Source organism: Capricornis sumatraensis, chromosome 1 (assembly GCF_032405125.1).
Source record: "Capricornis sumatraensis isolate serow.1 chromosome 1, serow.2, whole genome shotgun sequence".
Taxonomy (NCBI): domain Eukaryota; kingdom Metazoa; phylum Chordata; class Mammalia; order Artiodactyla; family Bovidae; genus Capricornis; species Capricornis sumatraensis.
Window position 1 is genome coordinate 187,241,881 of NC_091069.1, and position 25,381 is coordinate 187,267,261.

Sequence of the window (25,381 nt, forward strand, 5' to 3'; positions counted from 1 at the left end):
GGAGAATCCCATGGACAGAGGAGCCTGATGGGCTACGGTCCATGGGGTCACAAAGAGTTGGATGTGACTGAGGCAACGAGCAGCACGCCTGGGAGTTATTGAAGTTATGGAGGTGGATGAAGTCCCCCGGGAAGGGATGTAGGGTGAGGATGGGGTAGTATTCAACACACAGTATTTAACAGTGGCAAAAGAAGTGGAAGGAGACTGAGGAGGAACACTTAGAAAGATGAAAGAGTTTCCAGGGGGTTGTTTTCGGCTGAGGATAAGGCTGCAGAGGGTGCAAAGAACACAAGGAAGGCTTGAACGTGCCTGTTGGATTTGGCAACTGGGTCAGTGGTTTTGACCTTAAAAATAAAACAGCCAGTTATTTTAACAGCAAATGGATTTATTCAGGCATAGCAGAGGAATTGCACTTTGGAACAAGTGAGCTGTGGCAAAAGCCACAGGCAAGTCTAACATATAAAAGAGAGGAATGTTATTTTATCAAGAAAAAGGAGGAAGTTGAGAAGGGGGTGTTTTGAACAAAAGTCCATGGGAGAAAAGTGAGAGTTCATGGTGATGACCGTTACTCATTGGTTGTTGAGTTGCTGTGGTAGTCAATTTCCTTTTTTTTTTTTTTTAAAGAAACTATTTATTTTTCATTTATTTATTTTGCTGCTCTGTGTCTTAGTTACTGCATGTAGGATCTAGTTCCCTGACTAGGGATTGAACCCAGGCCTCCTGCATTCGGAGCACAGAGTCTTAGCTACTGGACCACCAGGGAAGTCCCTGGGATAGTCAATTTTTTGTAGGAAATGCAATGTATATCTTTTCCTGTTGGGCCTGTGCTTGATGGTTCTTTCCCATTAATACTTCTTCTTTTGGGGTCCAAAATCACTGCAGACAGTGACTGCAGCCATGAAATTAAAAGACGCTTGCTCCTTGGAAGAAAAGTTATGACCAACCTAGACAGCATATTAAAAAGCAGACACATTACTTTGCCAACAAAGGTCTGTCTAGTCAAGGCTATGGTTTTCCAGTGGTCATGTATGGATGTGAGAGTTGGACTATAAAGAAAGCTGAGCACAGAAGAATTGATGCTTTTAAACTGTGGTGTTGGAGAAGACTCTTGAAAGTCCCTTGGACAGCAAGGAGATTCAACCAGTCCATCCTAAAGGAAATCAATCCTGAATATTCATTGGAAGGACTGATGCTGAAGCTGAAACTCCAATACTTTGGCCAGCCGATGCAAAGAACTGACTTATTTGGAAAGACCCTGATGCTGGGAAAGATTGAAGGCAGGAGGAGAAGGGGATGACAGAGGATGAGATGGTTGGATGGCATCACTGATTCGATGGACATCAGTTTAAGCAGGCTTGGGGAGTTGGTGATGGACAGGGAGGCCTGGCGTGCTGCAGTCCATGGGGTTGCAAAGGGTCAGACACAACTGAGCGACCGAACTGAACTGAACTGCACTGCTGCGGTCTATGATTGACAATTGCTCCTGTAATTGACCTCTGTGATAATTGCATGAGAGCTCCCCCTTCTGGCCTCCCCGCTCCATTTTAGTGAGCTTTCCCTTTATTAAGTTTCACGACTGGAAACTAGGCAAGACCAGGTGCCCAGAAACAGAATTCAGTTGGCCAGTGGATTAAGAAGAAAATTAAACTTTTTAAGGAGAGAAACTAGAGTTTGGATGCTCCCTGATATACAAGCATGCTCACTCCCTTGCCATGTATTTCTTCCCACTATTGGCGAGCTCCAACTAATGGAAGGGCTTACGGAGGCTCTCCTTACAGAACATCTATCTTCTGCCTGCACTTTCCCTCGGCTCTAGCTCAGCCCTCCAGGTCCATACCAACCAAGTATATGTGCCACCCCAGAGAACTGTCCAGTCTGCCTCCTCACTCCATCATCTCTTCCAGCCCCTTCACTCACCATTCCTCAGATCCCCAGACTCACAGACTTGCCTTCAACCCTGACTCTCTACAGTGGATTCTCTTTTATCAAAACTGGGCTTGATTTTCGGTAACATCAGTCTTTATTTCTTGTCCTATTAGGCCAATGACTTTTCAACATTTTTAAACCTCAACTCAGAATAAGAGATACATTTTGCCCTGTGATAGGTGGATGCATGTATGTATAACTGAAAGGAGATGCACTCTCATTTTCAATTCCATCATTCCATTCCATTCTGTGCTATTCTATATCATGTTTTTAGAGGCTAGTCTTAGCCTGCCACATTAATTTCACAACCCATTAAACTGATTTAGAACTGATGGAGCCAGAAGGGGCTCAGAAAAAATATTAAGTATTTGTCTGAATCCACTCCCTCCTCTCTTAGGCTCATCTGCACCAGGAAGGCAGGCCTTCCCTCTAATTATATTTTTGTGGTTCTAAGAGGAAAGAGTCACTAAGATGCCAGCCAGCCTTGAGGGGGAGGGTTGGTATTTGAATTTCCAGAGCGGCTTAGTGACTCATCAGAGGAAGGTAAGCAGCTCTAATGGTGGAATTTAGAAATCAGTGGAGAAGAGATTGGCTTACCTTTCAAATCACGCCCTGTGGGCTACTGTCCCTGTACTTTCTCATGAGACAGCCTGGAGTATTTTCATGCCTGGAGGATGCTCTTAGGTGGCCTTACTACCACCTCTGATGAGGGATGTTTAAAATTTCCCAGAGTTTAGGAGTATGGCTGCCTCTTTATACGGGCTACCCAACCCCCACCCCAGCCATCCAGCTGTCTGGACTTGTACTTGTCTGGTCTGTGTATCCTCTTCTGACTTCCCTGGGGTGGCGTTCCCCCACTGCTTGAAAACCACTGTCTCCAATAGAGCTTTCAGCAAAGAACATTTGGAGATTTTTTTTTTAATAAGAAAAAATGACATGTATTCTAACATTCTCATTCACAATATCTTTTCTACTCGCCCTAGGAAGAGCAAGGATTTCTGAATATACCTTGACTACAGATAGAAGGATATTGTTGCCTGAGGAATAGCAGAGGTCTTCTCTCATCTGCTCAACGATAACCTGCTGGTGCCATAGACACTTGGGTCCTTGAGAAATTTCCTGAAAGACTTGTCTGTTGCGTACCTGCAATGAGCCAGGCCCTAAGCTGGGCCACGGCTACAGCCTGGTGAACAAAACTCTCTACCAAGCCTCACGCGCTCACACCCAGGGAAGATGAGTGAAGATCGGTGGGTGTCCCTCACTCCAGAAGAATTTGGCCAACTCCAGAAATATGCAGAATGTAAGTAAACGGATGGACCCATCTCGGGTGGGATTTCCTCTTGGTTGGGGAGAGCATTTTTGGAGAGCAGAGTAGCAAAGCAAAGAGAATGAGATCAACTTATTATCTCCTTATAAAAATAGAATTTGTGTCTTTAAACATAAAAATGCAATTATCTTTATACTCTATAAATGATACATTCTCACCAGAGAAATCTGGAATATCCAGGGAAGAAAAATAAAAAGTAGGTTAAAAAACCACAGCTAAATGCTATGAGCATTTTGTCACACTCTCGTCCTGTGTATATTGCTTTACTTGGTCGAGTTCCTGAATATTCCTTTTTCCTTTTCGGTCTTCATTTTTTTTTTTTAATAATGTAAGATTATGTTTTCTCAGCTTGTCAAAACCTCTTTCTAGCCTACTTTTTGAAAGGCTGCAGGCTGCTTGGTTACTATGTTACTCAGTCATTTGCTTTAATATACTCTTGTGTTTGGACCCAAGGCCTTCTTTCAGTAAGATACAAAATTCTGATGCATGTCACTTCCTTCACTTTGTATTGAAAACCTGGGCTTTCATATGGGGCTGTCGGTTTCACTAGCTGCACCCAGGAACAATGTCAGTGCACCAACACACAGTCGTGGCAAGGCCTACGTACACACACAGCCCCACAGTTGTGCCCCCACAGGCCACTCCTAGTCCTGACTGTTGACAGGAGTTGGTCTGGGCTGACCGCTTCACTCTGCACACACAGTGCCCGTCATGACTGCAACGGCACTAATTTTTACAGAGCCCTTTGTCTCTCAGAGCCCTCAGCAGCACTCCTAACTCCACCCCATTTTTCTAACTCCTCTCCCTTCGCATTAATTGTGCTGGTGTTTTTGTAGGTCATTCGATCTGTCGCTCCTTGACCTGCCCTACAGCGCTCGCCCAGGCAGATCATCCTCTGAAGTAGGGCAGCCTGCCCCGCTTCCCCAGGGCACTGGTCTGGGAGTCAGGGAGCCAGGCTCAGTGCCAGCTCTGGCGTTGTCTCTGTGATGTGACAGCCCTTAACACCCACCCCACTCCTTAGATCCCCTCCCCACACCCCCAGCCTTAGTGTCCCCTTATGCAGACTGAGAGGGTTGGACCAGATGATCTTTCCCTGTGGTCCCTCCAGGCCTAACACCCCGTGATTCCATGTGATCCACCTGTAGGACTACTGGTCTGTCTCTCCCCGGTACCCTCGAGCCCATGGCCTCTTGTATGACCACAGTAGATTTAGAGAAGTCTGAAATGTATTGGCAAGGAGCAAGGAATCACCCTCCAGGGTAAGTGTTAGTCATGGGCTTCCTTGATGGCTCAGATGGTAAAGAATCTGCCCACAATGCAGGAGGACCCAGGTTCCTCTGGTTTGGGAAGATCCCCTGGAGAAGGGAATGGCTACCCACTCCAGTGTTGTTGCCTGGAGAATCCCATGGACAGTAGAGCCTGGCAGGGTTTCACGGGGTTGCAAAGTTCATGGGTCGCAAAGTCTGTCTCTCTCTCGTACTCTGGAGCCCGTGTCCTCTTGTATGACCACGGTAGATTTAGAGACCTCTGAAATGAATTGATAAGGAGCAAGGAATCACCCTCCAGGGTAAAATCTAATTCTGCCCACTCTGTGGGTCAACAAAATATCAGGCCCTGTCAGGGAGGAAGAAGAAGCAGAGAGATAAGGCTTTGCCCGAGGAATCGGAATCTTGTTAGGGCATCAGAAATGTACTTTGACACAAGCAGAGAACAGACTCAAGGCAGCAGGGAAACCATACACAAAGGAGAAGGAAGTTTAGAGCTGGAGGAGACTGAAGGAAGTAGCTTAGGATGTGGCTCAGTCAGTAAAGAATCCACCTGCTATGTGGGAGACCTGGGTTCCATCCCTTGGTCAGGAAGATCCCCTGGAGGAGGGCATGGCAACCCACTGCAGTATTCTTGCCTGGAGAATCCCCATGGACAGAGGATCCTGGTGGACTACAGTCCACGGGGTTGCAAAGAGTCAGACACAACTGAGCAATTAAGCACAGCACACACAGGATGACAGAAAGTCTCTCACAGTTCTTAGGGGCAGAAGTCCAAACTCCAGGCTCCTCCTGAGGGCTGTGAGGGAAGGGTCTGTTTCCTTGGCTTACAGATGACTGTCTTCTCCATTTAGTTTTCACCTGGTGCTCTCACTATGCACGTGTCTCAGTGTCCAAATTTCCCTCTTTATGTGGAAAGCCTTTTTTTAATCCTTACTTTTTAAATTTGTTTTTTATTGAAGTATATAGTTGATTTACAATGTTGTGTTAATTTCCACTGTACAGCAAAGTGACTCAGTTATACATATATACACATTCATTTTTATTTTCTTTTCCATAATGATTTATCAAAGGGTATTGAATACAATTCCCCATGCTATATGATAGGATTCTGTTTATCATCCTGTATGTAATAGCTTGCATCTGCTAATCCTAAACTCCCAGTCCATCCCTCCCGCACCTCACCTTGGCACCACAAGTCTGTTCTCTGCGTCTGGATAGAGTCATTTTGGATTGAACCCACCCTACTCTAGCAAGACCTCATCTTAACTAATGACCTCTGCCATGACCCTGTTTCCAAATAAGGTCACATTCTGAGGTACTGAGGAATTAGGACTTCAACATATCAATTTGCAGGGGAGACAACTTAACTTGTAACAGAATTCATCTGGGTGAAGTCTGTGGAGAAAAGAGTTTAAGACGTGAGTAGTAGATGGTGGGGGGAGGAGTTGAAACAGGGGGAGCAAAGGTGAAGGGGAGCAAAGGGGGAGGTTGTCTGTGCGGAGGTAAGAAGAGCTTCTGGGCCGGGTGAGAAAAAGGAGCAGGAGGGTGGGGAGGCAGACAGGGGCGGGAGGGGGTAGCAGGAGGCCTGGGGCCCTGCCTGTCAAGGCCTTTGGGCCAAGCGGCAAAATGCAGAGCCATGGATCTGATGGCTGCATGCAGGGTGATCTGGATGGGAAAACTGCCAGGTCAGGGAGGGCGGACGAGTCCTTTGGATGAAGGATGACGTTTCTCATCTGAGCTGAGGCACAGAGCTGAAATGGGAAATGTGGCAATGAACAGATGCTAATTCGTGGGAAATTACTGAGGAAGTATCCTCAAAACTTGTGGAACAAAAGGAGGCCGGCAGAGATACCTCAAAGCCTGTGAATCTGTGCACAGTACGGGACAGAGGGGTTCAGATGTGGCAGAGCCATTGTGGAGGCAGGAGGTGAAAAGAAACTCAAGTGTTTGGTAGGAAGTGGCTCCTCTGCAGTCTCTTTTTTCAACCATCAGCTTTATCCTTCTTGGATCCATCCTCATTTTGTCTGTGTCCCAGGACAGGACAAGGAGCTCTAGCACCATTGTTTTAACAGAAAAGAAAAAAAAGATACGATTCTTAGAAAATGATTAATCCTCAGAGGAAACCCTGAACAAGGCACTTCTACCAATTTTAGACACATTCTGGCATTTAGTCATATTGCATTGCCATAGCAACTGCTCTTTCATAACCATAAAAACAGGAGCTTTACAACAGCGAAATAGCTGAAGTGTACAGGCTGAAAATTGAGAACTTTCTCCAGTGGAGTTCTAGGTAGGAGAGGCCAAGAATTTCAGGACAAGAGGTTTTCAGTATGCTGTTTCAAGAGCATAAACCCTGCATTCGCTAGTGTGCTTCAGTCGGGGGGAAGCTATGTTAAACTACCCTTGGATATTATATATATATTATATAATTGACAGTGGCATGGCGTGCATGCGTGCTTAGTCATGTCCAGCTCTTTGTGACCCTATGGACTGTAGCCCACCAGGCTCCTCTGTCCATGGAATTCCCCAGGCAAGAATACTGGAATGGGTTTCTTTTTCCTACTCCAGGGGATCTTCCTGACCCAGGGATGGAATAGTACCCAGGTCTTCTGCATCTCCTACATCAGCAGGTATATTCTTTACCACTGTGCAATGTGAATTAAGAGTGCTTGTCAAAAGAATATGACAGTTTAGGAAGCTTTTTTTGTTACCAAATAAAAACAAATGTAAAAATTTTGAAAGTGAAAAGATGAAATTTAAAGCTACTCATGATCCTGTCACACTTCTCTGATGACTCAGTGGGTAAAAAATTCCACCTGCAATGCAGGTGGCGCTAGTTTGATCCCTGGGTTGGAAAGAGCCCCTGGAGGAGGAAGTGACAACCCACTCCAGTATTCTTGGCCTGGAGAATTCCATGGACAGAGGGGCTTGGCGGGCTACAGTCCATGGGGTCACAAAGAGTTGAACATGACCGAGCGCATGCGCGCGGGCACACACGCACGATCCTCTCTCTCTCAGTGATAACCACAACCCGTATGTTTATGCATAAATATAAATATTAAAATACATATTACACACATATACATATATTTTTAAAAACAAACATCTAGACTATTTTGTGTGCTGTTTTCTTCACTCTAACAATATGTTTCAGTTATCCATTGCCGTGTCAAAACAGGCTCAAAACTTGATAGTTTTGGTTTTGTTCCCATGATCCTGTGGCTTGGGCACCTGGCCTGGTCCCAGCAAGAAGACTTGTTCCTGCTCCACAGTGTTTGGGGTCGCAGCTGGGATGCCTCACGTGACCCCGTATGGCCTATTCACTCACTTGCAGGTACCTCAGTGCTCCTCCATGGGGCCTGTTCCTCCAAGCACTTTCTCTTCTTCCCTGGTGGCTCAGAAGGTAAAGAATCTGCCTGCAGTGTGGGAGACCCAGGTTCAGTCCCTGGGTAGGGAAGATCCACTGGAGAAGGAAATGGCAACCCACTCTAGTATTCTTGCCTGGAGACGTCTATGGACAGAAGGGCTTGATGGGCTACAGTCCAGGTCACAAAGAATTGGACATGACTGAGCAACTAATACTTCAACTATTTTTCAGGGCCTCTCCACGTGGCATCTCTTGCCAGCAGGGTAGCTTGGACTTTGTGCATGTGGCTCAGAGCTCCAAGCTATAAAAACAGCAGCAGACCTTTTCAATACCTGGGTTGAGTGCTAGACCATAACTCTCTCCACATTCCATTGGTCAAAGCAGTCACAGGCCTGGGCCAGACTTGATGGGGTAGAGGAATGGACTCCACATCTCATGGGACAGCGGCTCACATAGTGGAGGAAAACTGACAGAGCCATCTCTGGACACTGCCTAGCGCACAGCATGTCAGGGTGCATTTCTGAATCACCCAGTACTTTTCAGAGCATGGCTTTTAGTGGTTATAGAGATTTCTTTTGAGTGCATATACATTATGTTATTTAACCAAGTTACTAGTTGTGATCCTGCCTGTGTGATCAGTCACTCCAGTCGTGTCTGACTCTTTGCAACCCCATGGACTGTAGCCCATGATGCTCCACTGTCCATGGGATTCTCCAGACAAGAATGCTGAAGTGGGTTGCCATTTCCTACTCCAGGGGATCTTCCGGACCCAGGGATTGAACCCATGTCTCCTGCATCTCCTGCCTTGGCAAGTAGATTCTTTACCACTGAGCCTCTGGAGAAGCCCAACGGTGATCATAGGATGTATTAATAGACTCATAATTTCTAGTAAGGCAGACAAATATCTACATTCTCTCCTACGCTAATCAGGCCTCTCTAGAGAACTGGATGTATTTCTGGGCACCACAGTTTACTACAGTTTACAATGGACAAAGCAGAACTTGTTGGGAAGTGCCCATAGCATGGTGAGGGGCCTCAGGGCCTCGTTATGAAGAAATAGATGAAAACACTATGTATATTTGCTGGAAAGGGGGAGACTCAGGGAAGAGTGAGGGAGCACTAGTTGTATTAAAAATAGCCACAGTACTATTGTGGGAAAAGGGTGTAAAGTTAATGGTGAATGGCTTTAAGAAGTAGCTTTAGGACAAATTGGAGGAAATCATCAGAAGAAAGACTTTAAGGGATACATTGCTTCCTAATGATCAAACCTGTCTAAGATGGAACAGCATGGACTCAAAACCACTGTTTCCTTTTGCTAGAACTGTCTGAGCAGAGTTGGCTGAGACATTAAGAGAGATTGGAGCATTAGATGTCTGGTTGATTAAATGACCTTCATTAGCCCTTTCAATACTTAGTTTCTATGTTTCAACGGGTTTCTCTTTCAACTTTGGAGAGCATGAGCATATGGAAATGCCTTCTACTGACCCACCTCCTCCTAACAGCTTCAGAAATATAATTGGCTTATTGTCCTGATCCTGTCATTTGGGGAGAGGGTTTTTTTCCCCATGATTTACCAAGGACAGAAATTATCCTCTTATTCATAAAGCAAAAAAGGAAAAAAATCCTGATAAAACATCCATTTTCACCTCTAATTCTCTAAGAAATGAAGCCAAACATTTCCCACATCAGTTAGTGGTTGCTTGATTTTGTAGACTTTTTAAAGCTAGGAGAGATCTTCAGTTCAGTTCAGTTCAGTCGCTCAGTCATGTCCGACTCTTTGTGACCCCATGAATCGCAGCACGCCAGGCCTCCCTGTCCATCACCAACTCCCGGAGTTCACTCAGACTCACATCCATCAAGTTGGTGATGCCATCCAGCCATCTCATCCTCTCTCAGCCATGATCAAATCCAACTACCATCCACTTTACAAATGAGAACACTAAATTCAGAAGAGCTCAGTGATTTCCGAAGGTCACACAGAAAATCAGTGGCAGAATAAGAATTAGAGCCAATGTTTTCAATTTGAGGTCAAGTTTAATTTGTTTCACTTCAGTTCCAACAAATTAAACAGAATCTACCCATTGGAGCTCAACTTTCAACCATGCATTGATTTTATATACATATATATATGTGTATGTATGTATGTATGTATGTATGTATGTATATTCAATAGAACGAAATTTTTAATAAACTTTTGCTGAAGATTTTATTTAGCTCAGTTCGTGGAGGGGCCAGTAAGACATTAAAGTTGAGAAGTAAGATATGGTCCCTGGATGGATACAGATGAAATCCATAAATTCCTAGTTAGGCAGTTTCATAAATAAATGCAAGGATAAGATTGCTTTGTTTCTGTTCAGTCGCTCAGTCATGTCCGACTCTTTGTGACCCCGTGGACTGCAGCATGCTAGGCTTCCCTGTCCTTCACTGTCTCCCAGAGTCTGCTCAAACTCACGTCCATTGAGTTGGTGATGCCATCCGACCATCTCATCCTCTGTTGTCCCCTTCTCCTCCTGTTCAAAAATCTCTCCCAGCATCAGGGTCTTTTCCAATTAAGATTGCTTGGTTAGATACAAAACTGGTTATAGGACAACAAACCCTAATCTTTCGGGTTATCTGTTTCACAGAAGTTCTGTACATCTCTGCTGGGAAAAAAAAAATCTGTAAGTTAACATATAACTTCACTAAGTTCTGGGACATTTAATATGTTTTAATCAATAGTAAACAGTGAGGAAACTACCTTCAATAGGCAGTCCTTAGATAGCCTTTGTTCCATATGACATTGAAAAGATGTGTTGCCTACTTATTTTTCTTATTTCTGCATTTTAGGGAATTTTAAAAATAATAGTGTCATACAAAGAAATAGAGACAAAACTGGGATTTACTTCAGTGCCCTTCTAAGGCCCTTAGATGGGACACCACCACTCACCCCCAACTTTATGTTTCTATTCTATTTAGGTCTTGACAGAAGAATCTGAAGGTCTTTTCCTCCTATATTCTTCCTTCCATAACCTCAGGATAATGGGAATAAATGAGAAGAAAGGGATCCCCAGGCAGGGTTCCTGGGCAGGAAAGCTTAACCCCCATGCTGCTTCCCGGGTGCTGAATTCCAACAGATAATCAGGGTACTTGGTGTTGGGTAGCCCTGATAGACTCTTCCTTCCTGAACAAAAATTTTCAATACATTTTAAAAAGATTGAATCAGTAACTTGTGCTTTTCAGAAGTATATTTCAGTAGAATCAAATTAAGGCAGTTTTTTTTTTACTTTAACATGTAGGGAATTTATAGCTCAAAATTCAAACCTGTCAGTGTAACATAGGAGTCAGAGAAAATGTTTAGGGCTAATTTGTAGAACAGTGGAAGGCTGTAAGTAAGCTTTCTTGAAACTTTGCTATTTATATGTGCCAGTAGAGTGAGATTTAATCAAATGTTCATGGAACCCTGGGCCCGTAAAGGATCGTGTCTAGGTGCTTCCATCTTGAAAGGGATAATCACAGCTATTTCTCACACACATCTCTTTTGGTACAGCTGGCCTTCTTTTCATTAGTAATGACTGGAATTCTGCCCACAAGCAGTCACAGAAGCTATGGATAGGGAGGGACTTCATTGAAACAGTGGCTCTCAAATTTGAATGTGCACATAAATCTTTGTTGTTTTTCAGTTGCTAAGTCGTGTCCAACTCTTTGCCACCCCATGGACACCAGGCTTCCCTGTCCTTCTCTGTCTCCCAGAGGTTGCTCAAACTCATGTCCATTGAATCAATGATGCCAGCCAACCATCATCCTCTGTTTCCCCCTTTTCCTCCTGCCTTCAATCTTTCCCAGCATCCCAGGGTCTTTTCTAATGAGTCAGCTCTTCACATTTGGTGGCCAAAGTATTGGAGTTTCAGCTTCAGTCCTTCCAGTGAATATTCAGAATTGATTTCCTTTAGGATGGACTGGTTGGATCTCCTTGCTGTCCATGGGACTCTCAAGAGTCTTCTCTAGCACCACAGTTTGGAAGCATCAATTCTTCAGTGCTCAGCCTTCTTTATGGTCCAATCTCACATCCATACATGACTACTGGAAAAACCATAGCTTTGACTATATGGACCTTTGTTGGCAAAGTGATGTCTCTGCTTTTTAACATGCTGTGTAGGTTTGTCATAGCTTTTCTTCCAAGGAGCAAGCGTCTTTTAATTCCATGGCTGTAGTCACCATCCACAGTGATTGTGGAGCCCTTGGATTCTGTTAAAATGCAGGTTCTGAATCAGTAGGTCTGGGCTTGTTCTGAGATTGTCTTTCGAACAAGCTCCCAGGTGATGCTGATAGTGCTGGTCCAGGGACCACACTTTAAGTTGCAAGAAGGTAACTATTCTTGCATTCCTCCACCTATGACTGATGAGACCAAATTATTTGGAGAAGAAGTGGGAAATCTTGCTAGCAATGCAAATTCTACTTGTATAAAAAGCCATACCAGTCATTCAGGTCATTTATGATAAATCAGAAAGTCTTAATATCCTGAGGAGGGTTTTCTTTACATCGAAGCAGTGGGAATTTTGGCTGATAAAGTATTTTTCTCTTATTCTATATATAACCTTCAGAAGTGCAGCAGAACATTCACTTCCATGGGTTTCTCCAAGTAGTTAGCTTGGTGGGCCCCAGTGGTCCTCAGCCTTAGCTGCAAATTGGAAATACCTGGGAGGCTTTAAACGATTGTGATGTCCTGCCCACACACTCCCCTGTCTCTGGACCGTTTAATTATCACCTGTAGGTGTGAAACCCAGGCATCAGGGATGTTTGAAGCTCCCCTGGTCATTTCAACATGCAGCCAGGATTGAGAACCACTGGTCTACCTTTTCTCCCTATGCCTCTGGGAATATAGGACATATGGAACAAGCGTGACAAGCCCAATTCCTTTTTTCAGTTCAGTTCAGTCGCTCAGTCATGTCTGACTCTTTGCGACCCCATGAATTGCAGCACGCCAGGCCTCCCTGTCCATCACCAACTCCCGGAGTTCACTCAAACTCACGTCCATCAAATCGGTGATGCTATCCAGCCATCTCATCCTCTGTCATCCCCTTCTTCTCCTCCTCCTGCCCCCAATCCCTCCCAGCATCAGAATCTTTTCCAATGAGTCAACTCTTCGCATGAGGTGGCCAAACTACTGGAGTTTCAGCTTTAGCATCATTCCTTCCAAAGAACACCCAGAACTGATCTCCTTTAGGATGGACTGGTTGGATCTCCTTGCAGTCCAAGGGACTCTCAAGAGTCTTCTCCAACTGCTGCTGCTGCTGCTAAGTCGCTTCAGTCGTGTCCGACTCTGTGTGACCCCGTAGACAGCAGCCCACCAGGCTCCCCCGTCCCTGGGATTCTCCAGGCAAGAACACTGGAGTGGGTTGCCATTTCCTTCTCCAATGCATGAAAGTGAAAAGTGAAAGTGAAGTCGCTCAGTCGTGTCTGACTCTTTGCGACCCCATGGACTGCAGCCTACCAGGCCCCTCCGCCCATGGGATTTTCCAGGCAAGAGTACTGGAGTGGGGTGCCTTCGCCTTCTCCGGTCTTCTCCAACACCACAGTCCAAAAGCATCAATACTTCGGCTCTCAGCTTTCTTCACAGTCCAACCCTCACATCCATACATGACCACTGGTAAAACCATAACCTTGACTAGACGGACCTTTGTTGGCAAAGTAATGTCTCTGCTTTTCAATATGCTATCTAGGTTGGTCATAACTTTCCTTCCAAGGAGTAAGCGTCTTTTAATTTCATGGCTGCAGTCACCATCTGCAGTGATTTTGGAGCCCCCAAAAATAAAGTCTGACACTGTTTCTCCATCTATTTCCCATGAAGTGGTGGGACCAGATGCCATGATCTCATTTATTCCATAAATTTTTATTGAACATCCATTTTGTATCAGGCAGTGGGCTACATTCTGAGGAGAACCAGGACAGGAAAAGAAGCATAACTGGGAGAATGGGCCCATGCTTATAATGCCGCACTTCCTACACATGCTTCCCACATTCCACCCCAGGGCCTGACTCGTTCTGGCTGCAAAGGTGGGCCTTTTGAAGCAGTGCTGCTGACCTGGAATCTCTGTTCTGACATCATCTTCCTCCTTTCTAGGACCCTTGGAAAACCTTACTCTTGCTTTTGTGCGTCTTACTGTGTTCCTGACTTTCTGGGTACTTATAAAACTTCCTCATGCATCCCAGGCCTCACTGGAAGAAGGAAAATCTAGGGTTTTCCCCCTTCATTCTTCCACTTTCCCTTCTCCCTCTTTGTGTCTGTTCTTCCCTGGGTTTAGAGTCATTTATTATCTTCCTGGTGTGTGGAATATGTTCCTCTAGGCTCAGCATCATGTTTTCGTGTGTGTGTTGTGACAGACAAGCCTTACTAGTCAGATGCAAATGTACAGGTTGCTTCAGGTCTGCTCTTGCAAACTGAGATCCTTGGGCCTGCATAATTGGTGTCTCCCAAGTCCTTCCTTGAAATGCAGAATCTCAGGCAATGATCCAGATCTACTGAATCAGAATCTGCATTTAAACCTTCTTGTTGTTCAGTCTCTCAGTCATGTCCGACTCTTTGCGACCCCATGGACTGCAGCACGCCAGGCTTCCCTGACCTTCACTATCTCCCAGAGTTTGCTCAAACTCCTGTCCATTGAATCAATGATGCTATCCAATGTTCTTATCCTCTGCCACCCCCTTCTCCTCCTGTCCTCAATCTTTCTCAGAATCAGGGTCTTTTCCAGTGAGTTGGCTCTTCACATCAGATGGCCAAAGTATTGGAGCTTCAGCTAACCTTATCCCCAGGCAGTCCACTTGTATGGATTGGGAACTTCAAAGAATGGAGAGTTATCATGTACTTTAGATTTTCACTCTCTTCTATGGGTTTTCAGTTTCTCTTTTTAAAATTTTGCTTTATATTTATTTCCAAGTTTAATGGAAATTTGATCAGTGTCTGATTAATGTCATCAGGGCTCCTAACTAGAAGATGGCCCATAAACATTGGGTCCCGGTTCAGGCAGCACAGCTCACATTCTGCTGTGAACACCGAAGCTCCAGATGTGTCTGTTTGTTCAGACAGAGGACATCCCTGTCCCATGCAAACATGGCGTCAGAGATGCCTGTGAGTAGGGCCAGATTCTCTCCTTAAACAGGCTTTGAATTTGCTCAAACACCAGGAACAATTTGGTTAAAATCTCAGAATTCTTGGCATTAAGAAACAACTTTGGACTGAAACTTCCTAAAGCAGTTGTTACGGCTAGCAACCTTGATCACACCAAAGAGCCTTCTAAACTTCTGATTTCAGGTAAAACTGTGTACTGATGGTCCTGCCTTAGTGAGTTAATATAAAATGTGTCCGTACGTTGCCAACAGCTGAGTAAGTTGACTTGTTGGGTGGAGCTCTTTAGTGCTGTCCACTTAAACAATAAGGAATATTAGCCAAGCACATTTTCAGATTATTTTTCTCTCTACCATTTTTTTGCAATGGTTATCCAACATTTTCAGCAGCATTCTAATTTATTATTATTACTACTAATAAAACCACATTATAGAACACGGTTTCTCAACTTTGACTATATATATATATGTTTGAAACTGCAGAAGCTTTTAACTTATACTGATTCTTGAGTTCCCCCAGAGATGTTGACTTAAGTGGTCTGGGGTGAGGCCTGGGATTCAGTGTGCTTAGGGATCCTTAGGAGATTTTAACATGCAGCCTGATTTGAGAGCTATTTTCATGGAGAAAGGGCATTATCTTCTGATTTACTTATATTCGTGTATCCAATGACTCTGACAACCGTGTTACACTATTAGATGTGTTAAAAATAAGAGTGACTCACTTACTAGCTCTGTGTCTTTGAAAGAATCATTTAATTTCCATACACCTCAGTTTCTTCTTCTCTAAAATAGGAGTGACTTATCTGAAGGGTTATATTGTGGAGATTTAAATTAAATGCATTAGGGGCCAGGACAATGCTTAGCACATAGCAGGTACTCAAAATAGGAGTTGTTACAGCAAAGAACTGTGGACATGGCCCTGCTTTGCACACTCAGAAATGGAGCTCTGTCTCCTGTGTCTGGAGGGGGTCTTACAGCACAGACGTGGATGGGGCGATCTCTACTGAGGCTGTGCTCTCACACCCTCAGGCACACGTGGCCCCTGAAGTAAGATCAAGGAATGCTCTGAAGAAGCCCCTCATTGTTCTTAACTGTCTTCAAAGATGGCACAGTGCCCACTTATTCCTCAGGGAAAGGAAAACCCAGCCCTGAAATCGGTTGAGAAGAAAACAGATAAAGTATCAAAGGACTGCCAAGGAGAAAGTAATGGGTCTCAAGTTTGAGAATTAGGTTTTTTCCCTTTTTTGGTTTTTTTTTTTGAAATGGAATTGTTTCCCTTTCAAAAAAAAAAAAAAGGAATTATTTGATGCTCTGAACTCATAAAAACCTATAAAGGAGATTGATGTAAATGTGTGGTGAAAAACACCTCTCCTGGAAATCCAGGAGCCAGCAATCTCTTGGATTGCTTTTTTCTATTTAATTTGAGGCTAGTAGTCAAAGAATAAACATGCTTCTATCTGTTTACTTCCCTGGTGGCTCAGACGGCAAAACATCTGTTTACAGTGCGGGAGACCCGGGTTCAATCCCTGGGTCGGGAAGATCGCCTGGAGAAGGAAATGGCAATCCACTCCAGTACTATTGCCTGGAAAATCCCATGGACAGAGGAGCCTGGTAGGCTATAGTCCATGGGGCCGCAAAGTGTTGGACACGACTGAGCGACCTCACTTTCACTTTCCTCACTTTCTGTTTACATGAATGTGTCCATATGATGACTACATGTATGTATATGTTTATATGTAAGATAAATATATACACCTATGCATATATAGGGGCTTCCCTTGTAACTGTCAGTAAAGAATCTGCCTGTAATGCAGGAGACCGGGGTTCAATTCCAGGGTCAAGAAGATCCCCTGGAGAAGGAAATGGCAACCCACTCTAGTATTCTTGGCTGGATAATCCCCATGGACAGAGGAGCCTGGCAGGCTACAGTCCAGGGGGTCACAAGAGTCATACACAACTTAGCAACTAAGCCACCACCACCACATGCATATATAAATTTGCATATCATACATTTAAGGATAAACCAGGATTAGCTCAATAGCACTTGAGAACCAAACAATTTCTGCGAGAATGAACTGGTGAATCTCTCAAGTGTGGCAGTAACAGGAAAAATTTAAGTGAAATCACTCCCTTGGTTCTCAGTCAAAATGTGTCTTTATGTTACTTTTGCAGAACCCACACCAGGAACACTCAGGCTCCAAATTTTTCATTTAAAAAAAAATGTGGCTACTCTGGCTGAGCTGAAAATCTCCCATTGAAATTGATTCCCAAATATAGTGTTTTCCCCAAATATTTAAGCTACTCCTAGAGTAATTTGAGTATAATGTATATGTGCCCTTGCGGGGCGGGGGAGGGGGGGGGCGGCGCGGTGCTCCGCAGAAAGAGAGAGGCAGTGGAACTTCCCTCAGCAAAGCCGAGGAGAAGTGAGCCTGCTGTCCGCCAACCGAGCCCCCAGCCCCTCAGCGAGCAACAGACAGACACGACAGCTGTTCCATCTAAGCAGTTCCGCTTTATTGCCACAAACTCTTGGTTTATATAGGCAAACAAAGGGGGCCCTACGAGGGACTTTCCATAGTTGCACCAATCATGTTAAAGGTCAAATCTTAATATACCATAGTTGCACCAGTCACGTTAAAGGTCAAGTCATCATGCGCTTCATTGTAACAGGAGTCTATGGTGATCACGCGCTGTCCACGTGCACGGAAATCAAGAGAGCCAATCAAAAGTTTTAACAACTTAGGTCACACCCTCATCTCGTCCAGCAGGCGCCATCTTAGTTCTAAACCACAAAGCTAGCCCTTCTTTTTTAAGGTTTCCCATGTAGGGCCCCACATGCCCTTAACTGAAATCTGACCTAATACTAACCTCTCTTCCATTCTTTTGCCTGAGTGACTTTTAAAAAACAGACCTGGTTCTGCTCTACTTCTGAAAAACTTTTTAACAATTTGAAATTGATGTCCTTAAGTAGGCATTCAGTACCCCCACAAATCTGGCTCTGACTACTCGCTCGTTCTAACTTTGCCTAAAGGTCCTGTGATGCTCATCTATCTCCATATCTTGGTTCACCCTGTCTCTTCTAAGAATACCCTGCCTGCTTCATGTCTGCCTTTCAAAACCTTACTTATTTTTTATAGCCCATCTCAAATGCCACCTCCTTCATAGACCATCCCCAGTCCCCGCCCTAACCCTACTCCATCCTAGTTTCACTTCTTCCCTGTTCATTTTACTTCTTACCCACTCGATGCTTCCTTGAGCTTCGTATCATTATCGCAGCATTAATTACATAGTGCCTTGTGTTAGCAAATGTTTGGGAAGTACCAGTGAATAGTGCTTAAGGAAAAGCAATATAGACTTTTGACCCAGACTAGACCTGAGTCAAAACCCTGACTCTTAGGTAAGTCACTTAACTTTTCTAAATTTCAGTTTTCTTATTCTGTCAACTGAAGAAAATATTACCAAATTTGCACAGATTGGTAGGGGAGAGTATATGAGAATGTGTAGTAAAGATCCTTAATAAGGAATAACTATTATTACCACAGTTATTCAGATCCTGTCCCCAACTAGTTCATCAACAGTACCTAGCAGAGTCTTACCCTCCATAGTATTTTCTGAATTGAGTGGAACCAACCCAGACTGATGACATCTGTTGCCTGGATCTCACTGAGCTATTAGTTTTCCGACATCTGTTTTGAATTTTAGAGAGAAATGTCCATTTTTAGGCAAAAGCAGCATTTTCCTGTGGCATTTCAATTTGTCTCAATCCTGAAATGACTATAACTTGTGCTTGATTGAATCCAAGTCAGCAAAGTCATGAAGAACAGCCCAGCACAGGCATATCTACTTTCCATGGGCCTAAGAAAGCATAACCCTCTATACAAAGAGCCCAAATACCAAGGAATCCCACGTCAGCATTTAATGACATTACCCTTTGTTTAGATGCTTAAATTGTGGCAGTAATGGAGCTTGAGAAGCTGTTACTTATTCACAATACTGTGAGATAGGGAGAACCCAGAAATTCTGGTTTTCTTTGATGTCTAGAGCACTGGTAACTACACAGGATGCACTCAGGATGTGACAATTATTGTCTTTTCTTGACTCCAAAGTCCCTTACAAAATAAAAGCCACCATTTTTTCTCTTGTAATTTCTAAATGACTTCCTATGGAAAGCAGAATTTTTCCAAACTACATGCCTATGAAGCCTGCCTCTGTTTCAGCACCAAGGACAGAACCTTGCCAGGCTTGATGCCCACCCATCCATTTAATTAACATTTTAAATGCTTTAAAATTTCTGATCAGATGTTTATTTGATCATCTAATGTATTATTCTTCTGAGCACTAATAATGTGTCAGTTCAGTTCAGTCGCTCAGTCATGTCCGACTCTTTGCAACCCCATGAATCGCAGCATGCCAGGCCTCCCTGTCCATTACCAACTCCCAGGGTTCACTCAGACTCATGTCCATCGAGTCAGTGATGCCATCCAGCCATCTCATCCTCTGTTGTCCCCTTCTCCTCCTGCCCCCAATCCCTCCCAGCATCAGACTCTTTTCCAATGAGTCAACTCTTCGCATGAGGTGGCCAAAGTACTGGAATTTCAGCTTCGGCATCATTCCCTCCAAAGAAATCCCAGGGCTGATCTCCTTCAGAATGGACTGGTTGGATCTCCTTGCAGTCCAAGGGACTCTCAAGAGTCTTCTCCAACACCACAGTTCAAAAGCATCAATTCTTCAGCACTCAGCTTTCTTCACAGTCCAACTCTGACATCCATACATGACCCCTGGAAAAACCATAGCCTTGACTAGATGGACCTTTGTTGGCAAAGTAATGTCTCTGCTTTTGAATATGATATCTAGGTTGGCCATAACTTTCCTTCCAAGGAGTAAGCGTCTTTTAATTTCATGGCTGCAGTCACCATCTGCAGTGATTTTGGAGCCCCCAAAAATAAAGTCTGACACTGTTTCCACTGTTTCCCCATCTATACCCCATGAAGTGATGGGACCAGATGACATGATCTTCGTTTTCTGAATGTGTCAGTACTTGGTATGAAATATAAAGACTTATAGTTCTGAAGGTAGAACCAGGCAGAAGATGGGCAAGTTAACAACTATAACACTATATGACAAGTGCTGTTACAGAGTTATGTACAAGTCATGTGGGAGCCAGAGGAGGGAGTGATTAACTGACTAGTAAAATAAGGCTTTTCAAGGGAGTCAGCATTTCAGCTGGCTACTGAGAATTGAGTGAAGTTTGCCATGCAGAAAAGAGACTCCATGGAAGAGTACACAGTGTGTTTAGAAATTTCTAGAAATGTGATTTGACATGGCTGAAAAGTGGAGTGAATGAATGGTTAAAGTAAGAGATAAGGAGTAGGCTGGATCAGATCACCAAGTACTTGTATACCAGCAAAGGGAGTTAAGCTTTATCCTAGAAAATTAAGAACTGTTTAAAGGTTTTCAGCAGAGACATGATCTAAACAGATTTGTGTTTTAGAAAGACAGTTCATACAGCAAGAGTGAAAATGTACTAAAAAAAAAAAGAACTGAGAGGGCAGAAAGGCAGACAAAGGTGACATTCTTCCATGTGGTTCTGGAAATGAGGGGCTGCTCCATCATAACCAGCATTACACATGAAGGATTGACTTGGCCTAGCTCCCATTTGCTGTTTACCAATGTTTCACATATGGGTTATGTCTTTCCAGATTCTTCCAAGAAGATAAAGTATGCCTTGGCTGAATTTAATGAGGGTGGGAGCCTCAAACAATATGGCCCACATGAGGTAAGAACATTTTCATTTCAAGCCTTTAAAAACCCCATGTTCTAGCCTTTCCATAATTTGCTCGAAGTTTAGCTCACTGTGAAGAATTTGCTTCTCAACACATTTTCTCCCAAGTTTCAAGTAAGCCATTGGTGCTACCTGGAGTTATATGTTCCCCAAGTCCATATCTTGGTGGTTCAGATGGTAAAGCATCTGCCTACAATTCAGGAGACCTGTGTTCAGTCCCTGGGTCAGGAAGATCCCCTGGAGAAGGAAGTGGCACCCTACTCCAGTGCTCTTGCCTGGAAAATCCCATGGACAGAGGAGCCTGGTAGGCTACAGTCCATGGGGTCATAAAGAGTCGGACACGACTGAGCAACTTCACTCTCTCACAACCTCACAAGTCCATTCACCCTTTCAGCATCTCTTCTCTCCTCAGATCTCTTATCCTCCTCCCCTCCTCGATTCCCAGTCATCGACTGTTTTCTATGTCACCGAGAAAATAGAAACAATCAGAAGAACTCGTCCCCAGGATACTCATCTTATATACCCACCTAGCCATACTGCTTCTTCTCCTGTAACTGGGTCAACTCTCCGTGCTCTGATCTCATTTCAGCCCCCTGCTTGTACACTCAATCCCATCCTCTTTGGTCCACTGACAGGCCTTGCTTCAGCAACATATTTCTCTCTTTCTCTCCCTCTGTCTCTTCCCACCAGTTTTCTCTATATATTAGATCTATCTCATCAACAAATAAACATGCTGCTATTTCTCCTATATTTAAAAAAAAATCCTCTGACTCCACTTCTCCCTCCAGCTACCACTTCGTCTCTCTCCTATCCTTTATCGCAAGTAAGCTGTTCAAAAGATGTGTCTATACTCATTGCTTCCAATTTCTCTTTTTCCCACTTTTCTGAAAGTTCTTCAGTCAGCATGTAGCCCCCACTCCTCCACTAAAACCACTAGTTGAGACAGCCAAGAAGCTCCATGTGGCTATACTCAAGTCATTTTACTCAACAGCATTGGACATGATTGGTCAAATCCTCCTCCACTTTCTGCACTTGGTTTTCAGGACACTACACTCTCCTGATTTTTCTCTTACCCCGTTACTTGACATTTCCACTTGAAAATCAGATAGGAATATGAAACTTAACATAAGCTAACAGAGCTTTTTCATCTCCCTCTATAAAACTTGTTTTTCCAGCAGTCTTTCCCATTTCAGTAAACGACTGCTCCACATTTCAAGTTATTCAGCCTAAAACTATGGAGTCATCATTGACTTTTCTCTTTTCTGCTTTCCTCACATCTCACGGATAATTTACCAGCAACCTCCATCACTGCTGCCTTCAAAATACACCCAAATTCCAGACACACCCCGCTACATGCTCTGCTACTTCCCTGACCTGCGTCGCCACCATGCTTTGCCCAGATCACTGCAGCAGTCTCCTCCCTGGGCTCCCTGTTTTTGCTCTTGACCTTGAAAATCTATTCTTCACACACATACTGAGCAGTCTGTTAAAACTGAAGTCAGATCATATCACTGCCCTGTACCACAATCTCTTATGGTCTGCCCACCTGGTACTAGAGTCAAAAATCAAGGTCATTACAATGTGCACCCCCACCCTACTCTCAGACCTCATCTCCTGCTAATCTTCTTCTCATTTTTCCCAGCCTCATTAGCCTCTTTGATGCCATCAAACAAGTCAAGGTCGCTTTAACCGTAATATCCGTGCCTTTGCTCCGGCTTCTTCCTGCTGTGTTCCTCCCCTAGCTATTCACATCATTCATTCCTTCACCTCCTGCAAGTGTTTGCTCAAATCACCTTCCCAGTGGATGTCACGTTCTCTATCTAAATGTTAGGCCCTACTTTTCTAGCGCTTCATATCTTCCCGCTCTGCCTTCTGTTCCTCCTTAGTACTTCTCACCATCTGTCATACTATATAACTTAATTATTTAATGGTCTATCTCTTCCGTTGGAATATTTTTGTTCACTGCTATGTCCTCAGTGCCCAGAAGAGTATCTGGCTCATAGCAGGCACCCAACAAACATTTGTTGAATGAATAAATGTATGCTGGACTTTCCTTACTTTCAAATTCAGCTTATGTAAAGTTTTCTGAGAGTCCAGCACTGTGCTGGACACTGTAGAAGACATAAAGATGAGAAAGCACAGTTCCTGGCCTCCCTCCAGAACTTACTTCCTACTGGCAGGGGCAAGTTTGAGAACCATGACCCTGGAGTCACAGGATCTTAGTTTAGACTCCTACCTTTGCTGCAAACCAGCAATGTGACGAATATTTCTTCATCTGTGAACCTCAGTTTGAGCCTCAGTTTCTTCATCTGTGAACTGAAGATAATAACAACCAAAAAGAAAGACCTTGAAGCTTACAAATGAGTGGACTACGTAAGATGATTCTAAAAAATGTCTAAGACTTTAAGGACACTGAAAATAGTGCCTATTATTATTCCCCTTCTGTTCCCTTTCCCCAGAATGTCTTAAACTCAACTCCTTCTTCCCTGGTCCTGGGTCTTTTTGTGAGAGCTAATTGCAGAAAAGCTACTGATCATAAGGACAAACTTGGGAGGAGCCTGGCCGCTTATTTATTCATGTTGTCATCCTTTCAGTAGACCTTGAGTCAGTTCCCTCTCTGCTGGGTCCTAGGAGAGAATGAACAGAGCCCATACCCTAGGGGTACACCTGAGAGGTGCTTTAGATAAAATGCACCAATCACCTGAGAGTAAAGCAGAAAGAAGATTGACAAAACAGGGACCAGACTGAAAACGCACCTTTCAAAGAACATTCCTGAGGACAAACCATGTAGTAAGGATGCCAAAGGCAGCAAAGACCTTGCAGCCCCCCAGTTGCCATGCCCACCTCCAAAAACATAGGAACAAAGACCAACGGGGTGGGGCTGCTAATCATCCTGTCCGCCCTGAGGCTGACGAGTAGGAGGGAACAGTTTGGTCAGGGCTGCAGAGGGTGTGAAGGCCACAGGAGCTTACAGAAGCAGGGAGCAGCTTGGCTGCTATGAGCTTGCTGCCACCCCCGCCGCTCTTTATACCCTGGCATTCCTGTGTCCCAGGGGAGCTCCATCACTCTGATTTCATTCTCTCTCACAGTGTGGCTGGCTTCAAGTAGGTATTATGTGCCAGCACGGGGTTCAGAAACAAGGGTTTAAATTCTCTTGAGCTTGATGGCTTACTGCTGCTAAAATGTCTCAGCGAACAGTGAGTTAGCTGTTGGAAGGGGCAGGTTGCTTAGGAAAGCGAGGCCAGAAAGAAAAGTTTGTAGGGTGGCCATGATAAGCGTACTCTTGCCCGCTGGCACTGCATGATTCTCTGGAGAACAGAGTGCCACTGAAGACTGAAGAAAGTAGACAGGAACAGTGAAGCCAAAAAGGCAGGGGCACCTGGTAGCATCTCAGCACAAAGCACAGCTCTGCCTCCTGCTTTATGACTTTGAGCAGGTTATGTTTCCAGAATTATTTTTTCATCCACCACATGACAGTAACAGTACCATCTCACATTGTTGTTTTAAGACTTAAGCAAGACAGTGATCAACAGACTCTTCATCTCCTTCCTTTTTAGCCTGTAGAAGAATTAACAATTGCCTACCTAGTTTCCACATGAAAGTCACACTTTCTGGGGAAAAAGAAAAAAAAAAGAGTCTGAACAATGGCAGTGTCTAAGATATTATTCAGGGTTCTGAGAATTGCCAGTGTGCTGCATAGCGGTTGGTTATCTGCCTTGGGCAACCACTTCCTACCCATCACACAATAACCAGGCAGCTACCCTGAACTTGTTCTGTACTCATAAAAAAACGTATTCTTTTGCAACCCAGATGTCACTAAGAGTGGGCCCTGGTCACATCTCCCTGCCTGTTGAACTTGGAGTGCTTAGAGGGACTGGCAGGGAGCACCGGGGCCTGGACAGATAAAATGGCAGGAGCACTGGGCCAGGAGTCGGGAGATGAGGCTTCTGGTTTCACTTTGCTGTGAACTGGCTGAGACAGACTAACTTCCAGAGTCGGTGATATAAGGCGATCAAGTCCACTCTGAGCTCTTCTGATGTGAATGCTCTGTGTTTCTGGGCCTGTTTTTGCCACTTTGTTCCCCAGGACAGGGCCAGAAGTGATTGAACATGTGCTCCGTCACAACTGCTTTCTAAGTTCTAACAGTTTGTCCGTTTTTCTTCTACGGCACTCACCACTGTTGACCCTGTATTAGAATTATTTCAGTACCTTTGCCACTGAGTCTCTTAAAAGTATGGACTCATGCCTAATTCACCAGTGAGTTCCCCACTGGTGCCTAGCACTGTGTCTTGTACCTGGGAGACTCAGTACATTGATTGAAGAGACCCCACAGTAATTGATGACAGCAAGTATACCAACTAGAAACCGAACATCCGTTAAAATACTATCAGGAAATACCATGATAGGTGGTGTGGGGGATACAAAGATGATATAAGACAAATCCCTACGTTTTAGTGTGTGTGTCATGATCAGCTATATATTGAGAGGGTAGCAATGTGAGCGTCCCAAGTCAGGAACCAAGGTGGAAAAGTAGAGCAATTCAGGCACAAGAGATCATCCTAGGCTTTCTGGAGGAGGTGGCATCTGAGTTGGGCCAAGAAAGTAGTTCATGT

At 44.3% G+C, this 25,381-nt stretch overlaps 1 protein-coding gene across 3 annotated transcripts in view; it reads left to right on the forward strand.

The window, feature by feature from the left end:
- Nucleotides 1-3,159: 3,159 nt before the first annotated feature.
- DGKG (diacylglycerol kinase gamma) overlaps nucleotides 3,160-25,381 on the forward strand; it is a 170,840-nt gene continuing 148,618 nt past the window's right edge. For all 3 annotated transcript variants that reach the window (XM_068968791.1, XM_068968868.1, XM_068968942.1), the window contains exons 1-2: nucleotides 3,160-3,226; nucleotides 20,686-20,762. In XM_068968791.1, coding sequence (XP_068824892.1) covers nucleotides 3,160-3,226; nucleotides 20,686-20,762 — 144 coding nt within the window. The remainder of the gene's footprint in view (nucleotides 3,227-20,685; nucleotides 20,763-25,381) is intronic.